The sequence below is a fragment of the Odontesthes bonariensis genome, chromosome 7, assembly GCF_027942865.1.
Source record: "Odontesthes bonariensis isolate fOdoBon6 chromosome 7, fOdoBon6.hap1, whole genome shotgun sequence".
In the NCBI taxonomy this organism is placed as follows: domain Eukaryota; kingdom Metazoa; phylum Chordata; class Actinopteri; order Atheriniformes; family Atherinopsidae; genus Odontesthes; species Odontesthes bonariensis.
In genome coordinates this window covers 40,792,189-40,812,844 of record NC_134512.1, presented here as the reverse complement: position 1 = coordinate 40,812,844, position 20,656 = coordinate 40,792,189, and the positions used below count along the sequence as shown (strand labels likewise).

The window sequence follows — 20,656 nt, the reverse complement described above, 5'->3', positions numbered from 1 at the left end:
GTGGTTCCAAACACAACCAAGGGGAGGAAGTGGAAGAGGTTCTGACTCTGAACTCTCCTTTTAGAATTATTCTACAATAAATGCGGGGGATCTGAAAGGTGTTAATGTGTGAATAAAGTCAAAGTTACTGAAGGTAACTTCACAGAAATATCAGTCCAGCCGCTGCCATCCTGTTTGGTGATCAAGCTGACTCTAACTAACAGGTAACCGATAGTTAGATAGAGTTACTGTAACAATGATAGATTCAGGAGGCGGATAGCAGATACAAAGTGGTCCACAGGTGTCTCCTGTTCACTGCAGGTGTCCAGGGAACCGATCAGCAGCACCCTGCGGAGGAAACAGGAAGAGGTGGCAGCAGCTGTGATCCAGAGAGCGTTTAGGAAGAACTGGCAGGTGGGAGGAGTCGGCCGCATGCCGAACCGGTCCGAAGCCTCGTGTGTTCCAGGATCACCGGGCCCAGGTGGAGCTTCACCGTGAGCCTCTCAGCTCCTGTGATGGAAACATGGAGGGCTTTACCTCTCTGATCACTTCACTGTGGAACATCTCCTCCCAGCCAATCCATCTTCTTCTGTAAAGACGGATCATCCTGGGCAGGGAGGGTTCTGCCTGCAAAACTCTCTCTGAAACACTGTTGTGTTTAACATTTTAAGATTTAACGCCTCAGGGCTGTATGAGCCGTGTATCAGGTGTGTGAGGTAACCCTAACCCATACCTAACCCTAATCCCCCCACGGTTCATTCTCTCTCAATCACACAAATATTGTCTATATCATCACCTGTACAACCTGCAATAAACATTACATTGGAGAGACCCAAAACAAACTAATCACCCGCCTTCAACAGCACCTCAGAAATATCCGATTCCATCACCATCTCCGGCGTAGAGGCAAACACCACCTGGACCGTAGGGCAGAAAGAATCTGGATTCATAGGCTAGGCACCACAGTCCCAACAGGTTTAAATGACACCAATCGTACAGTTTTTCCTTCTGGGTGTCACAGCGGGAATCGAACCCGGTTCCCCCACATGGCAGGCGGTTGCCCTCCACTCAGCCACAGACCTTCTTACACAACCTACCTTCATCATCGTTCCTTCCCCGATTTTTTGGACCTTGGACGCTCTTTTGGCAGGCCAGCGCACTCAATGTCCACACCGACAACCCCAACCCAACCCTAACCCCTACCTAACCTTAACCCATACCCATACCTAACCCATACCTAACCCTAACCTAACCTTAACCCATACCCAACCCTAACCCATACCTAACCCATACCCAACCCTAACCTAACCTTAACCCATACCCATACCTAACCCATACCTAACCCTAACCTTAACCCATACCCAACCATAACCCTAACCTTAACCCATACCCAACCCTAACCCCTACCTAACCTTAACCCATACCCCTACCTAACCCATACCTAACCCTAACCTAACCTTAACCCATACCCATAACCTTAATTATTAATTAATTGAATTCCAATTGGCTTGAATTGGACTTACTAAGTGCCTTGAGATGACATTTGTTGTATTTGGCGCTATATAAATAAAAATGAATTGAATTGAATACCCAACCCTAACCCATACCTAACCCTAACCCATACCCAACCCATACCCAACCCATACCCAACCCTAACCCCAACCCAACCCATACCTAACCCTAACCCATACCCAACCCATACCCAACCCTAACCCCAACCCAACCCTAACACATACCCAACCCATACCCATACCCAACCCATACCCAACCCATACCCATACCCAACCCATACCCTAACCCAACCCATACCCATCCCATACCCTAACCCAACCCATACCCATCCCATACCTAACCCCAACCCATACCATACCCAACCCATACCCAACCCTAACCCCAACCCAACCCTAACACATACCCAACCCATACCCATACCCAACCCATACCCATACCCAACCCATACCCATCCCATACCTAACCCCAACCCATACCATACCCAACCCATACCCATCCCATACCATACCCAACCCATACCCATACCCAACCCATACCCATCCCATACCCATACCTAAACCTAACCCATACCCATACCCAACCCATACCCAACCCGTGCAGCTGATCCATCACTAAACTGAAAAACATAATGGGGATCAAACTGGATGAATTGTTCTTTCTTTCATGTTCGTGTGAACCACATCATCTCATCCCATAAGTGCAGACCAACATGATTTACCTCTAACACCCGACCATGTGTGGTCCCCGACTCTAAGACCCAAATATTGAATGATCCACAGGTACATATCTGATTTTACGCATGTTTCAGTAGTAAGTGCTCGACAAAGCTCTGCTTTATATATAAGCTCTGCTTTCTTCTCTATAGTCACACAAAGATGAACATATTAATGGCAGCATGTTGATCTTTTCCAGAGATTTAACTCTCAATCTAATGAATAAAGAGTCACAGCCACCTTTTCCCTGAAAGTATTATGAATGTGGTCTGTTTTAAGACTTTTTTGTAGTTATCTGATGTTTCATCCAGTAGATAGATGGGTCCAGTAGGAAGAAACATCCCACATGTAATCAGAATAAGCTAACGCCGTCTCAATATAACCACTAACCACATGTTTTACCTGAACTGGGACCAGTTTGTGGACATTTATTCATTCTAAATAAGGATGCAGCATCAACAGCAACCATCTGGTTATTTGAACAAAAACTAGTATTTAACACACTGTGAGAGCATCCTTTCTCTGTTGTCTGATTTATATCATCAGTTTTACAACAAACCAGTTAATTTTGTATACTTTTAAAAAAAAAACTTTTGTGGTTTTGTACTCTTTTATAAACAGTTCATCTACAAATAAACAGAAAATATGAACAGAAAACAGAAAATACATGGCTTGCTTTTTATTTGAACTGAGCTGGAAGATGGGCAGCACAGCTTTTCCATCGTTCATGGTTCCTACTCTTGTTAAGGTGTTAAGTCTGGTACTCCACAGAAAGCAAAAACCTGAACCAGGCTCCAGGTTTGGTCTATGATGATCAGTCAATCCAGACAAATCCCAAAGGGGGGAGGCAGTAAGCAGGAAGTAATCCAAAAAAACAGGAAAACCCATAACTAGGAAGGACTAAATAAGGCTGGAACATAACACACTGAGGCTGTGTTCCAATGTGTTTTTAATTATTTAAAGTATTTATTTATTCTGTGTTTTTAATTATTTAAATTATTTATTCTGTGTTTTAAAAAAAATAGATAACTTTTGTGACTTTAATGGAAAGTTCAGAGAGACAGGAAGCAGAGAGAGGGGGAACAACACGCAGCACAGGGCCGTCCGATGCGGGACTCGAACCGGCTGCAGCGAGGACTATAGCCTCTGTACACGGGCCGGCTGCTCAGCCCACTACGCCACGGACCGCCCCTGTTTTATTATTTATTTATTATTGTAAAAGTCTGCTGCTCACAGGCTTTTATTTTGTAAAAGTCTGCTGCTGTCTGCTGTGGAACAGGAAAAGAAAGTAATCGGCGGATCCACCAAACATGGAGAAGGGTACGGAACTTTTACTCGGCCATTTTCATTTAAAAGTTCTTCCAGACGGCGGAGTCAACAGAACCAAAGTCATCTGTAAACACTGCCAAGTTGAATTGTCTTCTCAGCGTAGTAGTTCCAGTCTAAAATATCACTTAAAGGCAAAACACACAACTGATAGCAGCAAGTCAGAAAATGAGTGAAAGTGATTTATAAATAAAGAGGGTTAGAATGATTGAAAGTTGGAGTCCAGGCATGGAAAGACGGCAGTGGCGAGCAGACTATATAAGCAGGGCAGGGTATATAAGCTGGGCAGGGTATATAAGCTGGGCAGGGTATATAAGCAGGGCAGGGTATATAAGCTGGGCAGGGTATATAAGCAGGGCAGGGTATATAAGCTGGGCAGGGTATATAAGCAGGGCAGGGTATTTATGCAGGGCAGGGTATATAAGCTGGGCAGGGTATATAAGCTGGGCAGGGTATATAAGCTGGGCAGGGTATATAAGCAGGGCAGGGTATATAAGCTGGGCAGGGTATATAAGCAGGGCAGGGTATATAAGCTGGGCAGGGTATATAAGCAGGGCAGGGTATATAAGCAGGGTATATAAGCAGGGCAGGGTATATAAGCTGGGCAGGGTATATAAGCAGGGCAGACTATATAAGCAGGGCAGGGTATGTATGCAGGGCAGAGTATATAAGCAGGGCAGGGTATATAAGCTGGGCAGGGTATATAAGCTGGGCAGGGTATATAAGCTGGGCAGGGTATATAAGCAGGGCAGGGTATATAAGCTGGGCAGGGTATATAAGCAGGGCAGGGTATATAAGCTGGGCAGGGTATATAAGCAGGGCAGGGTATTTATGCAGGGCAGGGTATATAAGCTGGGCAGGGTATATAAGCAGGGCAGGGTATATAAGCTGGGCAGGGTATATAAGCAGGGCAGACTATATAAGCAGGGCAGGGTATGTATGCAGGGCAGAGTATATAAGCAGGGCAGGGTATATAAGCTGGGCAGGGTATATAAGCTGGGCAGGGTATATAAGCAGGGCAGGGTATATAAGCTGGGCAGGGTATATAAGCAGGGCAGGGTATATAAGCTGGGCAGGGTATATAAGCAGGGCAGGGTATATAAGCTGGGCAGGGTATATAAGCAGGGCAGGGTATATAAGCTGGGCAGAGTATATAAGCAGGGCAGGGTATATAAGCTGGGCAGGGTATATAAGCAGGGCAGGGTATATAAGCAGGGCAGGGTATATAAGCTGGGCAGGGTATATAAGCAGGGCAGGGTATATAAGCTGGGCAGGGTATATAAGCAGGGCAGGGTATATAAGCAGGGCAGGGTATATAAGCAGGGCAGGGTATTTATGCAGGGCAGGGTATATAAGCAGGGTATAAAAGCAGGGCAGGGTATATAAGCAGGGTATATAAGCTGGGCAGGGTATATAAGCTGGGCAGGGTATATAAGCAGGGCAGGGTATATAAGCTGGGCAGGGTATATATGCAGGGCAGGGTATATATGCAGGGCAGGGTATATAAGCAGGGTATATAAGCAGGGCAGGGTATTTATGCAGGGCAGGGTATATAAGCTGGGTATATATGTAGGGCAGGGTATATAAGCAGGGTATATAAGCAGGGTATATAAGCAGGGCAGGGTATATAAGCAGGGCAGGGTATATAAGCAGGGTATATATGTAGGGCAGGGTATATAAGCAGGGTATATAAGCAGGGCAGGGTATATATGCAGGGCAAGGTATATAAGCTGGGCAGGGTATATATGCAGGTTAGGGTATATATGCAGGGCAGGGTATATAAGCTGGGCAGGGTATATATGCAGGGCAGGGTATATAAGCTGGGCAGGGTATATATGCAGGGCAGGGTATATAAGCTGGGCAGGGTATATATGCAGGGCAGGGTATATAAGCTGGGCAGGGTATATATGCAGGGCAGGGTATATAAGCAGGGCAGGGTATATATGCAGGGTAGGGTATATATGCAGGGCAGGGTATATAAGCGGGGCAGGGTATATATGCAGGGTAGGGTATATATGCAGGGCAGGGTATATAAGCAGGGTATATAAGCTGGGCAGGGTATATAAGCAGGGCAGGGTATATAAGCTGGGCAGGGTATATATGCAGGGCAGGGTATATATGCAGGGCAGGGTATATAAGCAGGGCAGGGTATTTATGCAGGGCAGGGTATATAAGCTGGGTATATATGTAGGGCAGGGTATATAAGCAGGGTATATAAGCAGGGCAGGGTATATAAGCAGGGCAGGGTATATAAGCAGGGTATATATGTAGGGCAGGGTATATAAGCAGGGTATATAAGCAGGGCAGGGTATATATGCAGGGCAAGGTATATAAGCTGGGCAGGGTATATATGCAGGGCAGGGTATATAAGCTGGGCAGGGTATATATGCAGGGCAGGGTATATAAGCTGGGCAGGGTATATATGCAGGGCAGGGTATATAAGCAGGGCAGGGTATATATGCAGGGTAGGGTATATATGCAGGGCAGGGTATATAAGCGGGGCAGGGTATATATGCAGGGTAGGGTATATATGCAGGGTATATAAGCGGGGCAGGGTATATATGCAGCGTAGGGTATATATGCAGGGCAGGGTATATAAGCAGGGCAGGGTATATAAGCAGGGCAGGGTATATAAGCAGGGTATATAAGCTGGGCAGGGTATATAAGCAGGGCAGGGTATATAAGCTGGGCAGGGTATATATGCAGGGCAGGGTATATATGCAGGGCAGGGTATATAAGCAGGGCAGGGTATATAAGCAGGGCAGGGTATATAAGCTGGGTATATATGTAGGGCAGGGTATATAAGCAGGGTATATATGCAGGGCAGGGTATATAAGCTGGGTATATATGTAGGGCAGGGTATATAAGCAGGGTATATAAGCAGGGCAGGGTATATAAGCAGGGTATATAAGCAGGGCAGGGTATATAAGCAGGGTATATATGTAGGGCAGGGTATATAAGCAGGGTATATAAGCAGGGCAGGGTATATAAGCAGGGTATATAAGCAGGGCAGGGTATATAAGCAGGGTATATATGTAGGGCAGGGTATATAAGCAGGGTAGGGTATATAAGCAGGGTATATATGTAGGGCAGGGTATATAAGCAGGGTATATAAGCAGGGCAGGTATATAAGCAGGGTATATAAGCAGGGCAGGGTATATAAGCAGGGTATATATGTAGGGCAGGGTATATAAGCAGGGTATATAAGCAGGGCAGGGTATATATGCAGGTTAGGGTATATATGCAGGGCAGGGTATATAAGCTGGGCAGGGTATATATGCAGGGCAGGGTATATAAGCTGGGCAGGGTATATATGCAGGGCAGGGTATATAAGCTGGGCAGGGTATATATGCAGGGCAGGGTATATAAGCAGGGCAGGGTATATATGCAGGGTAGGGTATATAAGCAGGGCAGGGTATTTATGCAGGGCAGGGTATATAAGCAGGGTATAAAAGCAGGGCAGGGTATATAAGCAGGGTATATAAGCTGGGCAGGGTATATAAGCTGGGCAGGGTATATAAGCAGGGCAGGGTATATAAGCTGGGCAGGGTATATATGCAGGGCAGGGTATATAAGCAGGGTATATAAGCAGGGCAGGGTATTTATGCAGGGCAGGGTATATAAGCTGGGTATATATGTAGGGCAGGGTATATAAGCAGGGTATATAAGCAGGGTATATAAGCAGGGCAGGGTATATAAGCAGGGTATATATGTAGGGCAGGGTATATAAGCAGGGTATATAAGCAGGGCAGGGTATATATGCAGGGCAAGGTATATAAGCTGGGCAGGGTATATATGCAGGTTAGGGTATATATGCAGGGCAGGGTATATAAGCTGGGCAGGGTATATATGCAGGGCAGGGTATATAAGCTGGGCAGGGTATATATGCAGGGCAGGGTATATAAGCTGGGCAGGGTATATATGCAGGGCAGGGTATATAAGCAGGGCAGGGTATATATGCAGGGTAGGGTGTATATGCAGGGCAGGGTATATAAGCGGGGCAGGGTATATATGCAGGGTAGGGTATATATGCAGGGTATATAAGCGGGGCAGGGTATATATGCAGGGTAGGGTATATATGCAGGGCAGGGTATATAAGCAGGGCAGGGTATATAAGCAGGGTATATAAGCTGGGCAGGGTATATAAGCAGGGCAGGGTATATAAGCTGGGCAGGGTATATATGCAGGGCAGGGTATATATGCAGGGCAGGGTATATAAGCAGGGCAGGGTATTTATGCAGGGCAGGGTATATAAGCTGGGTATATATGTAGGGCAGGGTATATAAGCAGGGTATATAAGCAGGGCAGGGTATATAAGCAGGGTATATAAGCAGGGCAGGGTATATAAGCAGGGTATATAAGCAGGGCAGGGTATATAAGCAGGGTATATAAGCAGGGCAGGGTATATAAGCAGGGCAGGGTATATAAGCTGGGCAGGGTATATAAGCAGGGCAGGGTATATAAGCTGGGCAGGGTATATAAGCAGGGCAGGGTATATAAGCTGGGCAGGGTATATAACCAGGGCAGGGTATATAAGCTGGGCAGGGTATATAAGCAGGGCAGGGTATATAAGCAGGGCAGGGTATATAAGCAGGGCAGGGTATTTATGCAGGGCAGGGTATATAAGCAGGGTATAAAAGCAGGGCAGGGTATATAAGCAGGGTATATAAGCTGGGCAGGGTATATAAGCTGGGCAGGGTATATAAGCAGGGCAGGGTATATATGCAGGGCAGGGTATATATGCAGGGCAGGGTATATAAGCAGGGTATATAAGCAGGGCAGGGTATTTATGCAGGGCAGGGTATATAAGCTGGGTATATATGTAGGGCAGGGTATATAAGCAGGGTATATAAGCAGGGTATATAAGCAGGGCAGGGTATATAAGCAGGGTATATATGTAGGGCAGGGTATATAAGCAGGGTATATAAGCAGGGCAGGGTATATATGCAGGGCAAGGTATATAAGCTGGGCAGGGTATATATGCAGGTTAGGGTATATATGCAGGGCAGGGTATATAAGCTGGGCAGGGTATATATGCAGGGCAGGGTATATAAGCTGGGCAGGGTATATATGCAGGGCAGGGTATATAAGCTGGGCAGGGTATATATGCAGGGCAGGGTATATAAGCAGGGCAGGGTATATATGCAGGGTAGGGTATATATGCAGGGCAGGGTATATAAGCTGGGCAGGGTATATATGCAGGGCAGGGTATATAAGCTGGGCAGGGTATATATGCAGGGCAGGGTATATAAGCAGGGCAGGGTATATATGCAGGGTAGGGTATATATGCAGGGCAGGGTATATAAGCGGGGCAGGGTATTTATGCAGGGCAGGGTATATATGTAGGGCAGGGTATATAAGCAGGGTATATAAGCAGGGCAGGGTATATAAGCAGGGTATATAAGCAGGGCAGGGTATATAAGCAGGGTATATAAGCAGGGCAGGGTATATAAGCAGGGTATATAAGCAGGGCAGGGTATATAAGCAGGGCAGGGTATATAAGCTGGGCAGGGTATATAAGCAGGGCAGGGTATATAAGCTGGGCAGGGTATATAAGCAGGGCAGGGTATATAAGCTGGGCAGGGTATATAAGCAGGGCAGGGTATATAAGCTGGGCAGGGTATATAAGCAGGGCAGGGTATATAAGCAGGGCAGGGTATATAAGCAGGGCAGGGTATTTATGCAGGGCAGGGTATATAAGCAGGGTATAAAAGCAGGGCAGGGTATATAAGCAGGGTATATAAGCTGGGCAGGGTATATAAGCTGGGCAGGGTATATAAGCAGGGCAGGGTATATATGCAGGGCAGGGTATATATGCAGGGCAGGGTATATAAGCAGGGTATATAAGCAGGGCAGGGTATTTATGCAGGGCAGGGTATATAAGCTGGGTATATATGTAGGGCAGGGTATATAAGCAGGGTATATAAGCAGGGTATATAAGCAGGGCAGGGTATATAAGCAGGGTATATATGTAGGGCAGGGTATATAAGCAGGGTATATAAGCAGGGCAGGGTATATATGCAGGGCAAGGTATATAAGCTGGGCAGGGTATATATGCAGGTTAGGGTATATATGCAGGGCAGGGTATATAAGCTGGGCAGGGTATATATGCAGGGCAGGGTATATAAGCTGGGCAGGGTATATATGCAGGGCAGGGTATATAAGCTGGGCAGGGTATATATGCAGGGCAGGGTATATAAGCAGGGAAGGGTATATATGCAGGGTAGGGTATATATGCAGGGCAGGGTATATAAGCTGGGCAGGGTATATATGCAGGGCAGGGTATATAAGCTGGGCAGGGTATATATGCAGGGCAGGGTATATAAGCAGGGCAGGGTATATATGCAGGGTAGGGTATATATGCAGGGCAGGGTATATAAGCGGGGCAGGGTATATATGCAGGGTAGGGTATATATGCAGGGTATATAAGCGGGGCAGGGTATATATGCAGGGTAGGGTATATATGCAGGGCAGGGTATATAAGCAGGGCAGGGTATATAAGCAGGGCAGGGTATATAAGCAGGGTATATAAGCTGGGAAGGGTATATAAGCAGGGCAGGGTATATAAGCTGGGCAGGGTATATATGCAGGGCAGGGTATATATGCAGGGCAGGGTATATAAGCAGGGCAGGGTATTTATGCAGGGCAGGGTATATAAGCTGGGTATATATGTAGGGCAGGGTATATAAGCAGGGTATATAAGCAGGGCAGGGTATATAAGCAGGGTATATATGTAGGGCAGGGTATATAAGCAGGGTATATAAGCAGGGCAGGGTATATAAGCAGGGTATATAAGCAAGGCAGGGTATATAAGCAGGGTATATATGTAGGGCAGGGTATATAAGCAGGGTATATAAGCAGGGCAGGGTATATAAGCAGGGTATATATGTAGGGCAGGGTATATAAGCAGGGTATATAAGCAGGGCAGGGTATATAAGCAGGGCAGGGTATATAAGCTGGGAAGGGTATGTAAGCAGGGCAGGGTATATAAGCTGGGCAGGGTATATAAGCAGGGCAGGGTATATAAGCTGGGCAGGGTATATAAGCAGGGCAGGGTATATAAGCTGGGCAGGGTATATAAGCAGGGCAGGGTATATAAGCAGGGCAGGGTATATAAGCAGGGCAGGGTATTTATGCAGGGCAGGGTATATAAGCAGGGTATAAAAGCAGGGCAGGGTATATAAGCAGGGTATATAAGCTGGGCAGGGTATATAAGCTGGGCAGGGTATATAAGCAGGGCAGGGTATATATGCAGGGCAGGGTATATATGCAGGGCAGGGTATATAAGCAGGGTATATAAGCAGGGCAGGGTATTTATGCAGGGCAGGGTATATAAGCTGGGTATATATGTAGGGCAGGGTATATAAGCAGGGTATATAAGCAGGGTATATAAGCAGGGCAGGGTATATAAGCAGGGCAGGGTATATAAGCAGGGTATATATGTAGGGCAGGGTATATAAGCAGGGTATATAAGCAGGGCAGGGTATATATGCAGGGCAAGGTATATAAGCTGGGCAGGGTATATATGCAGGTTAGGGTATATATGCAGGGCAGGGTATATAAGCTGGGCAGGGTATATATGCAGGGCAGGGTATATAAGCTGGGCAGGGTATATAAGCTGGGCAGGGTATATATGCAGGGCAGGGTATATAAGCAGGGCAGGGTATATATGCAGGGTAGGGTATATATGCAGGGCAGGGTATATAAGCGGGGCAGGGTATATATGCAGGGTAGGGTATATATGCAGGGTATATAAGCGGGGCAGGGTATATATGCAGGGTAGGGTATATATGCAGGGCAGGGTATATAAGCAGGGCAGGGTATATAAGCAGGGCAGGGTATATAAGCAGGGTATATAAGCTGGGCAGGGTATATAAGCAGGGCAGGGTATATAAGCTGGGCAGGGTATATATGCAGGGCAGGGTATATATGCAGGGCAGGGTATTTATGCAGGGCAGGGTATATAAGCTGGGTATATATGTAGGGCAGGGTATATAAGCAGGGTATATAAGCAGGGCAGGGTATATAAGCAGGGTATATAAGCAGGGCAGGGTATATAAGCAGGGTATATATGTAGGGCAGGGTATATAAGCAGGGCAGGGTATATAAGCAGGGTATATAAGCAAGGCAGGGTATATAAGCAGGGTATATATGTAGGGCAGGGTATATAAGCAGGGTATATAAGCAGGGCAGGGTATATATGCAGGGCAAGGTATATATGTAGGGCAGGGTATATAAGCAGGGCAGGGTATATATGCAGGGCAGGGTATATAAGCAGGGTATATATGCAGGGCAGGGTATATAAGCAGGGTATATAAGCTGGGCAGGGTATATAAGCTGGGCAGACTATATAAGCAGGGCAGGGTATGTATGCAGGGCAGAGTATATAAGCAGGGCAGGGTATATAAGCTGGGCAGGGTATATAAGCAGGGCAGGGTATATAAGCAGGGCAGGGTATATAAGCTGGGCAGGGTATATAAGCAGGGCAGGGTATATAAGCTGGGCAGGGTATATAAGCAGGGCAGGGTATATAAGCTGGGCAGGGTATGGTATATAAGCAGGGCAGGGTATATAAGCAGGGCAGGGTATATAAGCAGGGCAGGGTATATAAGCTGGGCAGGGTATATAAGCTGGGCAGGGTATATAAGCAGGGCAGGGTATATAAGCTGGGCAGGGTATATAAGCAGGGCAGGGTATATAAGCTGGGCAGGGTATATAAGCAGGGCAGGGTATATAAGCAGGGCAGGGTATATAAGCAGGGCAGGGTATATAAGCAGGGCAGGGTATTTATGCAGGGCAGGGTATATAAGCAGGGTATAAAAGCAGGGCAGGGTATATAAGCAGGGTATATAAGCTGGGCAGGGTATATAAGCAGGGCAGGGTATATATGCAGGGCAGGGTATATATGCAGGGCAGGGTATATAAGCAGGGTATATAAGCAGGGCAGGGTATTTATGCAGGGCAGGGTATATAAGCTGGGTATATATGTAGGGCAGGGTATATAAGCAGGGTATATAAGCAGGGTATATAAGCAGGGCAGGGTATATAAGCAGGGCAGGGTATATAAGCAGGGCAGGGTATTTATGCAGGGCAGGGTATATAAGCAGGGTATAAAAGCAGGGCAGGGTATATAAGCAGGGTATATAAGCTGGGCAGGGTATATAAGCAGGGCAGGGTATATATGCAGGGCAGGGTATATATGCAGGGCAGGGTATATAAGCAGGGTATATAAGCAGGGCAGGGTATTTATGCAGGGCAGGGTATATAAGCTGGGTATATATGTAGGGCAGGGTATATAAGCAGGGTATATAAGCAGGGTATATAAGCAGGGCAGGGTATATAAGCAGGGCAGGGTATATAAGCAGGGTATATATGTAGGGCAGGGTATATAAGCAGGGTATATAAGCAGGGCAGGGTATATATGCAGGGCAAGGTATATAAGCAGGGCAGGGTATATATGCAGGTTAGGGTATATATGCAGGGCAGGGTATATAAGCTGGGCAGGGTATATATGCAGGTTAGGGTATATATGCAGGGCAGGGTATATAAGCAGGGCAGGGTATATATGCAGGGCAGGGTATATATGCAGGGTAGGGTATATATGCAGGGCAGGGTATATAAGCAGGGCAGGGTATATAAGCAGGGCAGGGTATATATGCAGGGCAGGGTATATAAGCAGGGCAGGGTATATAAGCAGGGCAGGGTATATAAGCTGGGCAGGGTATATATGCAGGGCAGGGTATATAAGCAGGGCAGGGTATATATGCAGGGTAGGGTATATATGCAGGGCAGGGTATATAAGCGGGGCAGGGTATATATGCAGGGTAGGGTATATATGTAGGGTATATAAGCGGGGCAGGGTATATATGCAGGGTAGGGTATATATGCAGGGCAGGGTATATAAGCAGGGCAGGGTATATAAGCAGGGCAGGGTATATAAGCAGGGTATATAAGCTGGGCAGGGTATATAAGCAGGGCAGGGTATATAAGCTGGGCAGGGTATATATGCAGGGCAGGGTATATATGCAGGGCAGGGTATATAAGCAGGGCAGGGTATTTATGCAGGGCAGGGTATATAAGCTGGGTATATATGTAGGGCAGGGTATATAAGCAGGGTATATAAGCAGGGCAGGGTATATAAGCAGGGTATATAAGCAGGGTATATATGTAGGGCAGGGTATATAAGCAGGGTATATAAGCAGGGCAGGGTATATATGCAGGGCAAGGTATATATGCAGGGCAGGGTATATAAGCAGGGCAGGGTATATATGCAGGGCAAGGTATATAAGCAGGGCAGGGTATATAAGCAGGGCAGGGTATATATGCAGGTTAGGGTATATATGCAGGGCAGGGTATATAAGCTGGGCAGGGTATATATGCAGGGCAGGGTATATAAGCTGGGCAGGGTATATATGCAGGGCAGGGTATATAAGCTGGGCAGGGTATATATGCAGGGCAGGGTATATATGCAGGGTAGGGTATATATGCAGGGCAGGGTATATAAGTGGGGCAGGGTATATATGCAGGGTAGGGTATATATGCAGGGTATATAAGCGGGGCAGGGTATATATGCAGGGCAGGGTATATAAGCAGGGCAGGGTATATATGCAGGGCAGGGTATATAAGCAGGGCAGGGTATATATGCAGGGTAGGGTATATATGCAGGGCAGGGTATATAAGCGGGGCAGGGTATATATGCAGGGTAGGGTATATATGCAGGGTATATAAGCGGGGCAGGGTATATATGCAGGGTAGGGTATATATGCAGGGCAGGGTATATAAGCAGGGCAGGGTATATAAGCTGGGCAGGGTATATAAGCAGGACAGGGTATATAAGCTGGGCAGGGTATATAAGCTGGGCAGGGTATATATGCAGGGCAGGGTATATAAGCAGGGCAGGGTATATAAGCAGGGTATATAAGCAGGGCAGGGTATTTATGCAGGGCAGGGTATATAAGCTGGGTATATATGTAGGGCAGGGTATATAAGCAGGGCAGGGTATATAAGCAGGGTATATATGTAGGGCAGGGTATATAAGCAGGGTATATATGCAGGGTAGGGTATATAAGCAGGGCAGGGTATATATGCAGGGCAGGGTATATATGCAGGGCAAGGTATATAAGCTGGGCAGGGTATATAAGCAGGGTATATAAGCAGGGCAGGGTATATATGCAGGGCAGGGTATATATGCAGGGCAAGGTATATAAGCTGGGCAGGGTATATAAGCAGGGTATATAAGCTGGGCAGGGTATATATGCAGGGCAGGGTATATAAGCTGGGCAGGGTATATAAGCTGGGCAGGGTATATATGCAGGGCAGGGTATATAAGCTGGGCAGGGTATATATGCAGGGCAGGGTATATAAGCAGGGTATATATGCAGGGTAGGGTATATAAGCAGGGTATATATGCAGGGCAGGGTATATATGCAGGGCAAGGTATATAAGCTGGGCAGGGTATATAAGCAGGGTATATAAGCTGGGCAGGGTATATATGCAGGGCAGGGTATATAAGCTGGGCAGGGTATATATGCAGGGCAGGGTATATATGCAGGGCAGGGTATATAAGCTGGGCAGGGTATATATGCAGGGCAGGGTATATAAGCAGGGCTTATATATGCTCATATTCCAATTTGACCTTTTTTCTGTCTTTACCTGGAGCTGCAAACCAATCCTTTATCTTTGGGGACAAAGGGAACACTTGAGAGAAACATTTGCTCAAAACTTTTTTTATTTCACTGAGCAGACAGCAAACTGATTTAAGTTAAACTCTTGATGTTTTAGTGGGAGTCTATCATACCCTAACCCTATCCTCCTGTGAAAGACTTAAAGGGACATTATGTCATTTCTTCCCCCATCTAGCGGTGCAACTTTATTTTGCAAAGTCGAATGAATTTGCTCTCTAGCGCCTCGCGTTTTCAAACGTGCGTTGCAACTTCTTGAACTACGGCAGGCGGTATGCGTCAAGATTCAAGAAGCTATAGCTTCAGACTCAAGGTCCATACAAACAAAAAGACATCAAGACACACAGTACAAAGGATTACATAACACACACACAACAACACTATAAATACAGATGGCAGATAACATGTCAGATAACAGAAGTTGACATAGCCTTTGGTGTGTAAACAATGCAATTAGTCATATTCCGGGAGTTACCAGAAGTGACGTTCAAGCAGCGGTAGCGTTAGCAGCGTTAGCGTTAGTAGCGTTAGTAGCGGTAGCGTTAGCAGCGGTAGCGTTAGTAGCGGTAGCGTTAGCAGCGTTAGCGTTAGTAGCGTTAGCGTTAGTAGCGGTAACGTTAGCAGCGGTAGCGTTAGTAGCGGTGTGTAATTGCTATCTGGAAAGTGTTCTTTTAAATAAACTCGCTTTAAACTTACAAACTTTCTAATGCCTCGTTTTGTGAGTTAAGAGCCTATGTGTACTACGGCAGAAGTTTGGTAACAATCAATGCATTATTAGTGGGATAATTTACCAGATAAAATCTATTTACCATTAGCGCCAGTAATAAGCATTCGGCGTTGGGGAAACGCGATTCGAAGTGCTTTATGTCCCTCTCGACACTTTTTCATAGAGCGGAAGGACATGGCAGCCTCCATAGAGCTTACCCGCTCTATGTAGATACAGACGAGTTATTCTTCACTCAGGAGGATGAGGGAGATAATTTTACACCAATGAGGACTAATTTATGAATGAATATGTTGATTTGATCTAATAAATGACTTAATTTATTACATAGTGTCCCTTTAAACTAAAAGCATTGACCAGCCAAAACAGTGTTTTTATATGCTCTTTGATAAAGCAGGTCATGGTGCAGAGGTGGAGGAAAGACAGAAACGTGTCTTAAGCAGACGGGGCTTTATTGTGTCTCAGCTGGGCGGCTGCTGCTGCTCAGTAGTACGAGTCCATGATGCGCCTCATGCTCATGAACCTCATGTGGCCCATGCCCATGTTCATGAAGCTGCGGTACTCTCCGGGCCTCATGTACATCATCCTGCCTCTGTAGTGGGGCTGCTCGTACATCAGCCAGTGGCCGTCCATCACGTGGCTCGACATGCAGTTGGACATGCGGTAACGGTCCATGATGTTGTCGCAGTCGTCCATCATCTCGTACATTTGGCCTCCGAAGTTCTCCCTCTCGTAGATCCTCATCCTGTAGGAGCCGCGGTACTAGAACACACCGATAATCAATAATCAGAACAGACCGATAATCAATAATCAGAACACACCGATAATCAATAATCAGAACAGACCGATAATCAATAATCAGAACACACCGATAATCAATAATCAGAACAGACCGATAATCAATAATCAGAACACACCGATAATCAATAATCAGAACACACCGATAATCAATAATCAGAACACACCGATAATCAATAATCAGAACACACCGATAATCAATAATCAGAACACACCGATAATTAATGATCATCAATCGGCTCCTCTCTGCACTGTGTTCAACATGAAGAAACCCATGGTTACCATGGAGATCAGGTGTTCTGTGCTGTGACTGGCTGAGTGGTTACCATGGAGATCAGGTGTTCTGTGCTGTGACTGGCTGAGTGGTTACCATGGAGATCAGGTGTTCTGTGCTCTGACTGGCTGAGTGGTCACCATGGAGATCAGGTGTTCTGTCCTCTGACTGGCTGAGTGGTTACCATGGAGATCAGTTGTTCTGTGCTCTGACTGGCTGAGTGGTTACCATGGAGATCAGGTGTTCTGTGCTCTGACTGGCTGAGTGGTTACCATGGAGATCAGGTGTTCTGTGCTGTGACTGGCTGAGTGGTTACCATGGAGATCAGGTGTTCTGTGCTCTGACTGGCTGAGTGGTCACCATGGAGATCAGGTGTTCTGTCCTCTGACTGGCTGAGTGGTTACCATGGAGATCAGTTGTTCTGTGCTCTGACTGGCTGAGTGGTTACCATGGAGATCAGGTGTTCTGTGCTCTGACTGGCTGAGTGGTTACCATGGAGATCAGGTGTTCTGTGCTCTGACTGGCTGAGTGGTTACCATGGAGATCAGGTGTTCTGTGCTGTGACTGGCTGAGTGGTCACCATGGAGATCAGGTGTTCTGTGCTGTGACTGGCTGAGTGGTCACCATGGAGATCAGGTGTTCTGTCCTCTGACTGGCTGAGTGGTTACCATGGAGATCAGTTGTTCTGTGCTGTGACTGGCTGAGTGGTTACCATGGAGATCAGTTGTTCTGTGCTCTGACTGGCTGAGTGGTTACCATGGAGATCAGGTGTTCTGTGCTGTGACTGGCTGAGTGGTTACCATGGAGATCAGTTGTTCTGTGCTCTGACTGGCTGAGTGGTTACCATGGAGATCAGGTGTTCTGTGCTCTGACTGGCTGAGTGGTTACCATGGAGATCAGGTGTTCTGTGCTGTGACTGGCTGAGTGGTTACCATGGGGATCATGCGGCAGGACCTGATGCCGTCGTTCATCCCCATCATGCTCATGTAGTCGGAGTACTCGCCCCTCCTCATGAAGTACTGGTTGCCCATGAAGTTGGTGCGGTCGTAGACCATGACGCAGCCCCTCTCCACCCTGCAGGAGTGACACCTGCTCAGGTAGGACGACATGTCGGCGCAGTCGCTGCTGCACTCGTAGGAGCGGCCCTGGAAGTTCCTGTCCTCGTAGAAGACGATCTGAGGGGAGACACCAAACCGGGCGTCCAGATTAAAAAAATAATAATAAAAAAGTCTGTTTTCGGATTGTTTGGTGACTCCTGGTGGTGAAGTAACCATGACGACCGTCAGGTAATCCACTACCAGGTGTAACTTTCTAGTTTTTCCCCAACACCTGCTGGTATTAGGGTGTGTGTGTTAGTTTCAGATGGAATATCCTCTGTGCTGGTGTCACTTTCTCTGTGTCAGTAAAGCAGCGAACACTAATTATCATTAATTAAACACACTAATTATCATTAAACACATTAATTAAATTAAATCATTTAAAGTCTTGGAGAGAGACCCGTGAGCTTCACTCTGTGAGGGCTAGGGTTGCAAAGGGGCGGAAAATTTCTGGTAAATTTCTGGAAAGTGGGAACTAATGGGGAACTTAGGAGAACTAACTGGGAATATATTATATCCAAGCATAAATATAAACAGAAGTCATAAGAAAACATCCATACAAAATGTTTTCAACAGATATTGCAACAGATTTATTTGTAAGTAGAGCAGAACACGTTCTAATTACTCGTTTCATGGATGAACTAAAACAGGAGTGTTGGGTTCAATATTACCCGTCCCCTAACCCCACTCATTCAAATGTGATGGAGGAACGGCATCTGTTTGTTTTAGTCAAGATTATGCTAAAATACACTTTCCTCAACTATATTTAAGTTCCATAGAAGAGCCAACCTTCAATTTAGAAAATTCCCAGTTTATTTCCATAAATTCCCGTTAATTCCCGTTAATTCCTAGCCTAGAAATCTAGACGCCGCTAGCGACCGCAAATTGAATTTGCTCCCGGGCTAGTCTAGTCAGTTGTGGTCGTTTTGCGAGGCTGAAAATCGAAACTTAATCGAGCCAATCAAATGGTGAGGAGCGGGGTCGGAGGCGGGGCTACCTGGTGACGACAGAGGTGCGACGTTTCAGTGTGTAGTTCCAGAGAGAGGTAAACAATGGCTGCGAACAGTCTTTCGAGTTGGCTTTGGCAGCGACTCTAGAAGATTTAAATATACATTTTTCTTTGCCAGACGAACAGATAGCTGCACTTAAGTTTTTCTTGGAAAAAAAAGACGTTTTCAGAGTTTTGCCCACCGGGTACGGTAAAAGTTTAATTTACCAGATAGCTCCGTCGGTGGGACTCCAACCTGCGTTAATCTCTCGGCAATTGTTTGTTTTTCTTTCTGTCTTTCGAAGATATGAGCTGAATTTACAAGGACGCCAGAAATCCTCATATTCTTTTTTGCAAAAAACGGCAACTGTGGTTTAGTTCCATTCTTCCACATTATTGGCGTACAGTTTCTACATTAACAGATTGGAGTGCCGGTACTGAAAACACAGAAAAATAATATTCTTTCCTCTCTGACGTTAGACTACACTCCACCATGTACTTTCCGTCCGCTGACAACGTAATCCTTCTTCATCGCTCTGATTGGTTGTTGCGCCATCCTATTGCGTGCCAACTTAACAGACAACCGTTTATCCCGCCCACACTGCTATCCAGCTGCACCAGACCCCCGGACAGCTTTTTGCTGTAGGAAACTGGTGAAGCTGGATAGCTAAATATACTTTCCTCAACTATATTTAAGTTCCCTAGAAGAGCCAACCTTCAATTTTGAAAATTCCCAGTTTATTCCCATTAATTCCCTTAAATTCCCATGGAAAGTTTCCGTCTTTGAAAATTCCAGGAATTTTGCAACCCTATGTGGACTAGGGATGGGAATCGAGAACCGGTTCCCAGTGTTTCAATTCCTTGGAATCGTTTGGCGATTTTGCAAACGATTCCCTTATCGATTCCAGTGGGCGCGAATGACGTCACCACGCAGCGTTGCGTGGCGAGTCCAGCGCAGCCAGCAGCCAGCAGTAAACATGGCGCCCAAGCGGTACAAACGCTCGAAAGTTTGGTTCCACATCCCTAAAAAAGACGACAACAGGGCAACTTGCAAAGTGAATATTTCACCAAAGGAAGGAAATACTACCAACATGCAATAACTATGAATGAATGATTAACGTTGGTGAATCTGAACCCAGCAACGTTAGCAACGTTAGCATGTCCTCGGCTAACACTGCAGGTAACTAACTAACTAACACTGCCTATCATGTTAGCACCATTTGCCTGATTGTAAAAGCTGCTGTTAGTAGCGGTTAAGGTTAAATGAATGCCTTCTCAGGCATTACATTTAGATGAAATCATGAGAGACAGAGCCTGACTGGCTCAGAGCCAGAGGCTGGTGGTACTACCCCCAGTTCACCTCTACCTCCAGCTTCTCCTTTCACCAGAGCAGGAAGAGTTAAATTACCCAGGCCAGGATAGACCAATGTGGACCTCACCGTTGTTGGGTTTGTGAGGTCACGACTCGTGTTACTTCTAAACTAAACAAAGTTGATGCTAATCGACCGGTTTGTTGTCCTTTTTCTCCAAATGAGAATCGATAAGGGAACCGACAAAGAACCGA

The 20,656-nt window shown here is 46.3% G+C and overlaps 2 protein-coding genes across 3 annotated transcripts in view; one reads left to right on the top strand and one right to left on the bottom strand.

Annotated features, from left to right (window-relative positions):
* The window catches only part of LOC142384534 (sodium channel protein type 4 subunit alpha B-like), a 73,132-nt gene extending 71,367 nt beyond the window's left edge, over positions 1 to 1,765 (top strand). For both annotated transcript variants that reach the window (XM_075470837.1, XM_075470838.1), the window contains one exon: positions 301 to 1,765. In XM_075470837.1, the coding sequence (XP_075326952.1) occupies positions 301 to 477 (177 nt within the window). In that variant the 3' untranslated portion in view covers positions 478 to 1,765. The remainder of the gene's footprint in view (positions 1 to 300) is intronic.
* Positions 1,766 to 16,399: 14,634 nt separating this feature from the next.
* Positions 16,400 to 18,281, bottom strand: LOC142384927 (gamma-crystallin M3-like). Its single transcript, XM_075471234.1, has 2 exons — positions 17,940 to 18,281; positions 16,400 to 16,697 (listed from the first exon to the last, which is right to left on the bottom strand). The coding sequence occupies exons 1-2, from the start codon at positions 18,279 to 18,281 to the stop codon at positions 16,419 to 16,421; spliced, it is 621 nt and encodes a 206-aa protein (XP_075327349.1). The 3' UTR covers positions 16,400 to 16,418.
* Positions 18,282 to 20,656: the final 2,375 nt, after the last annotated feature.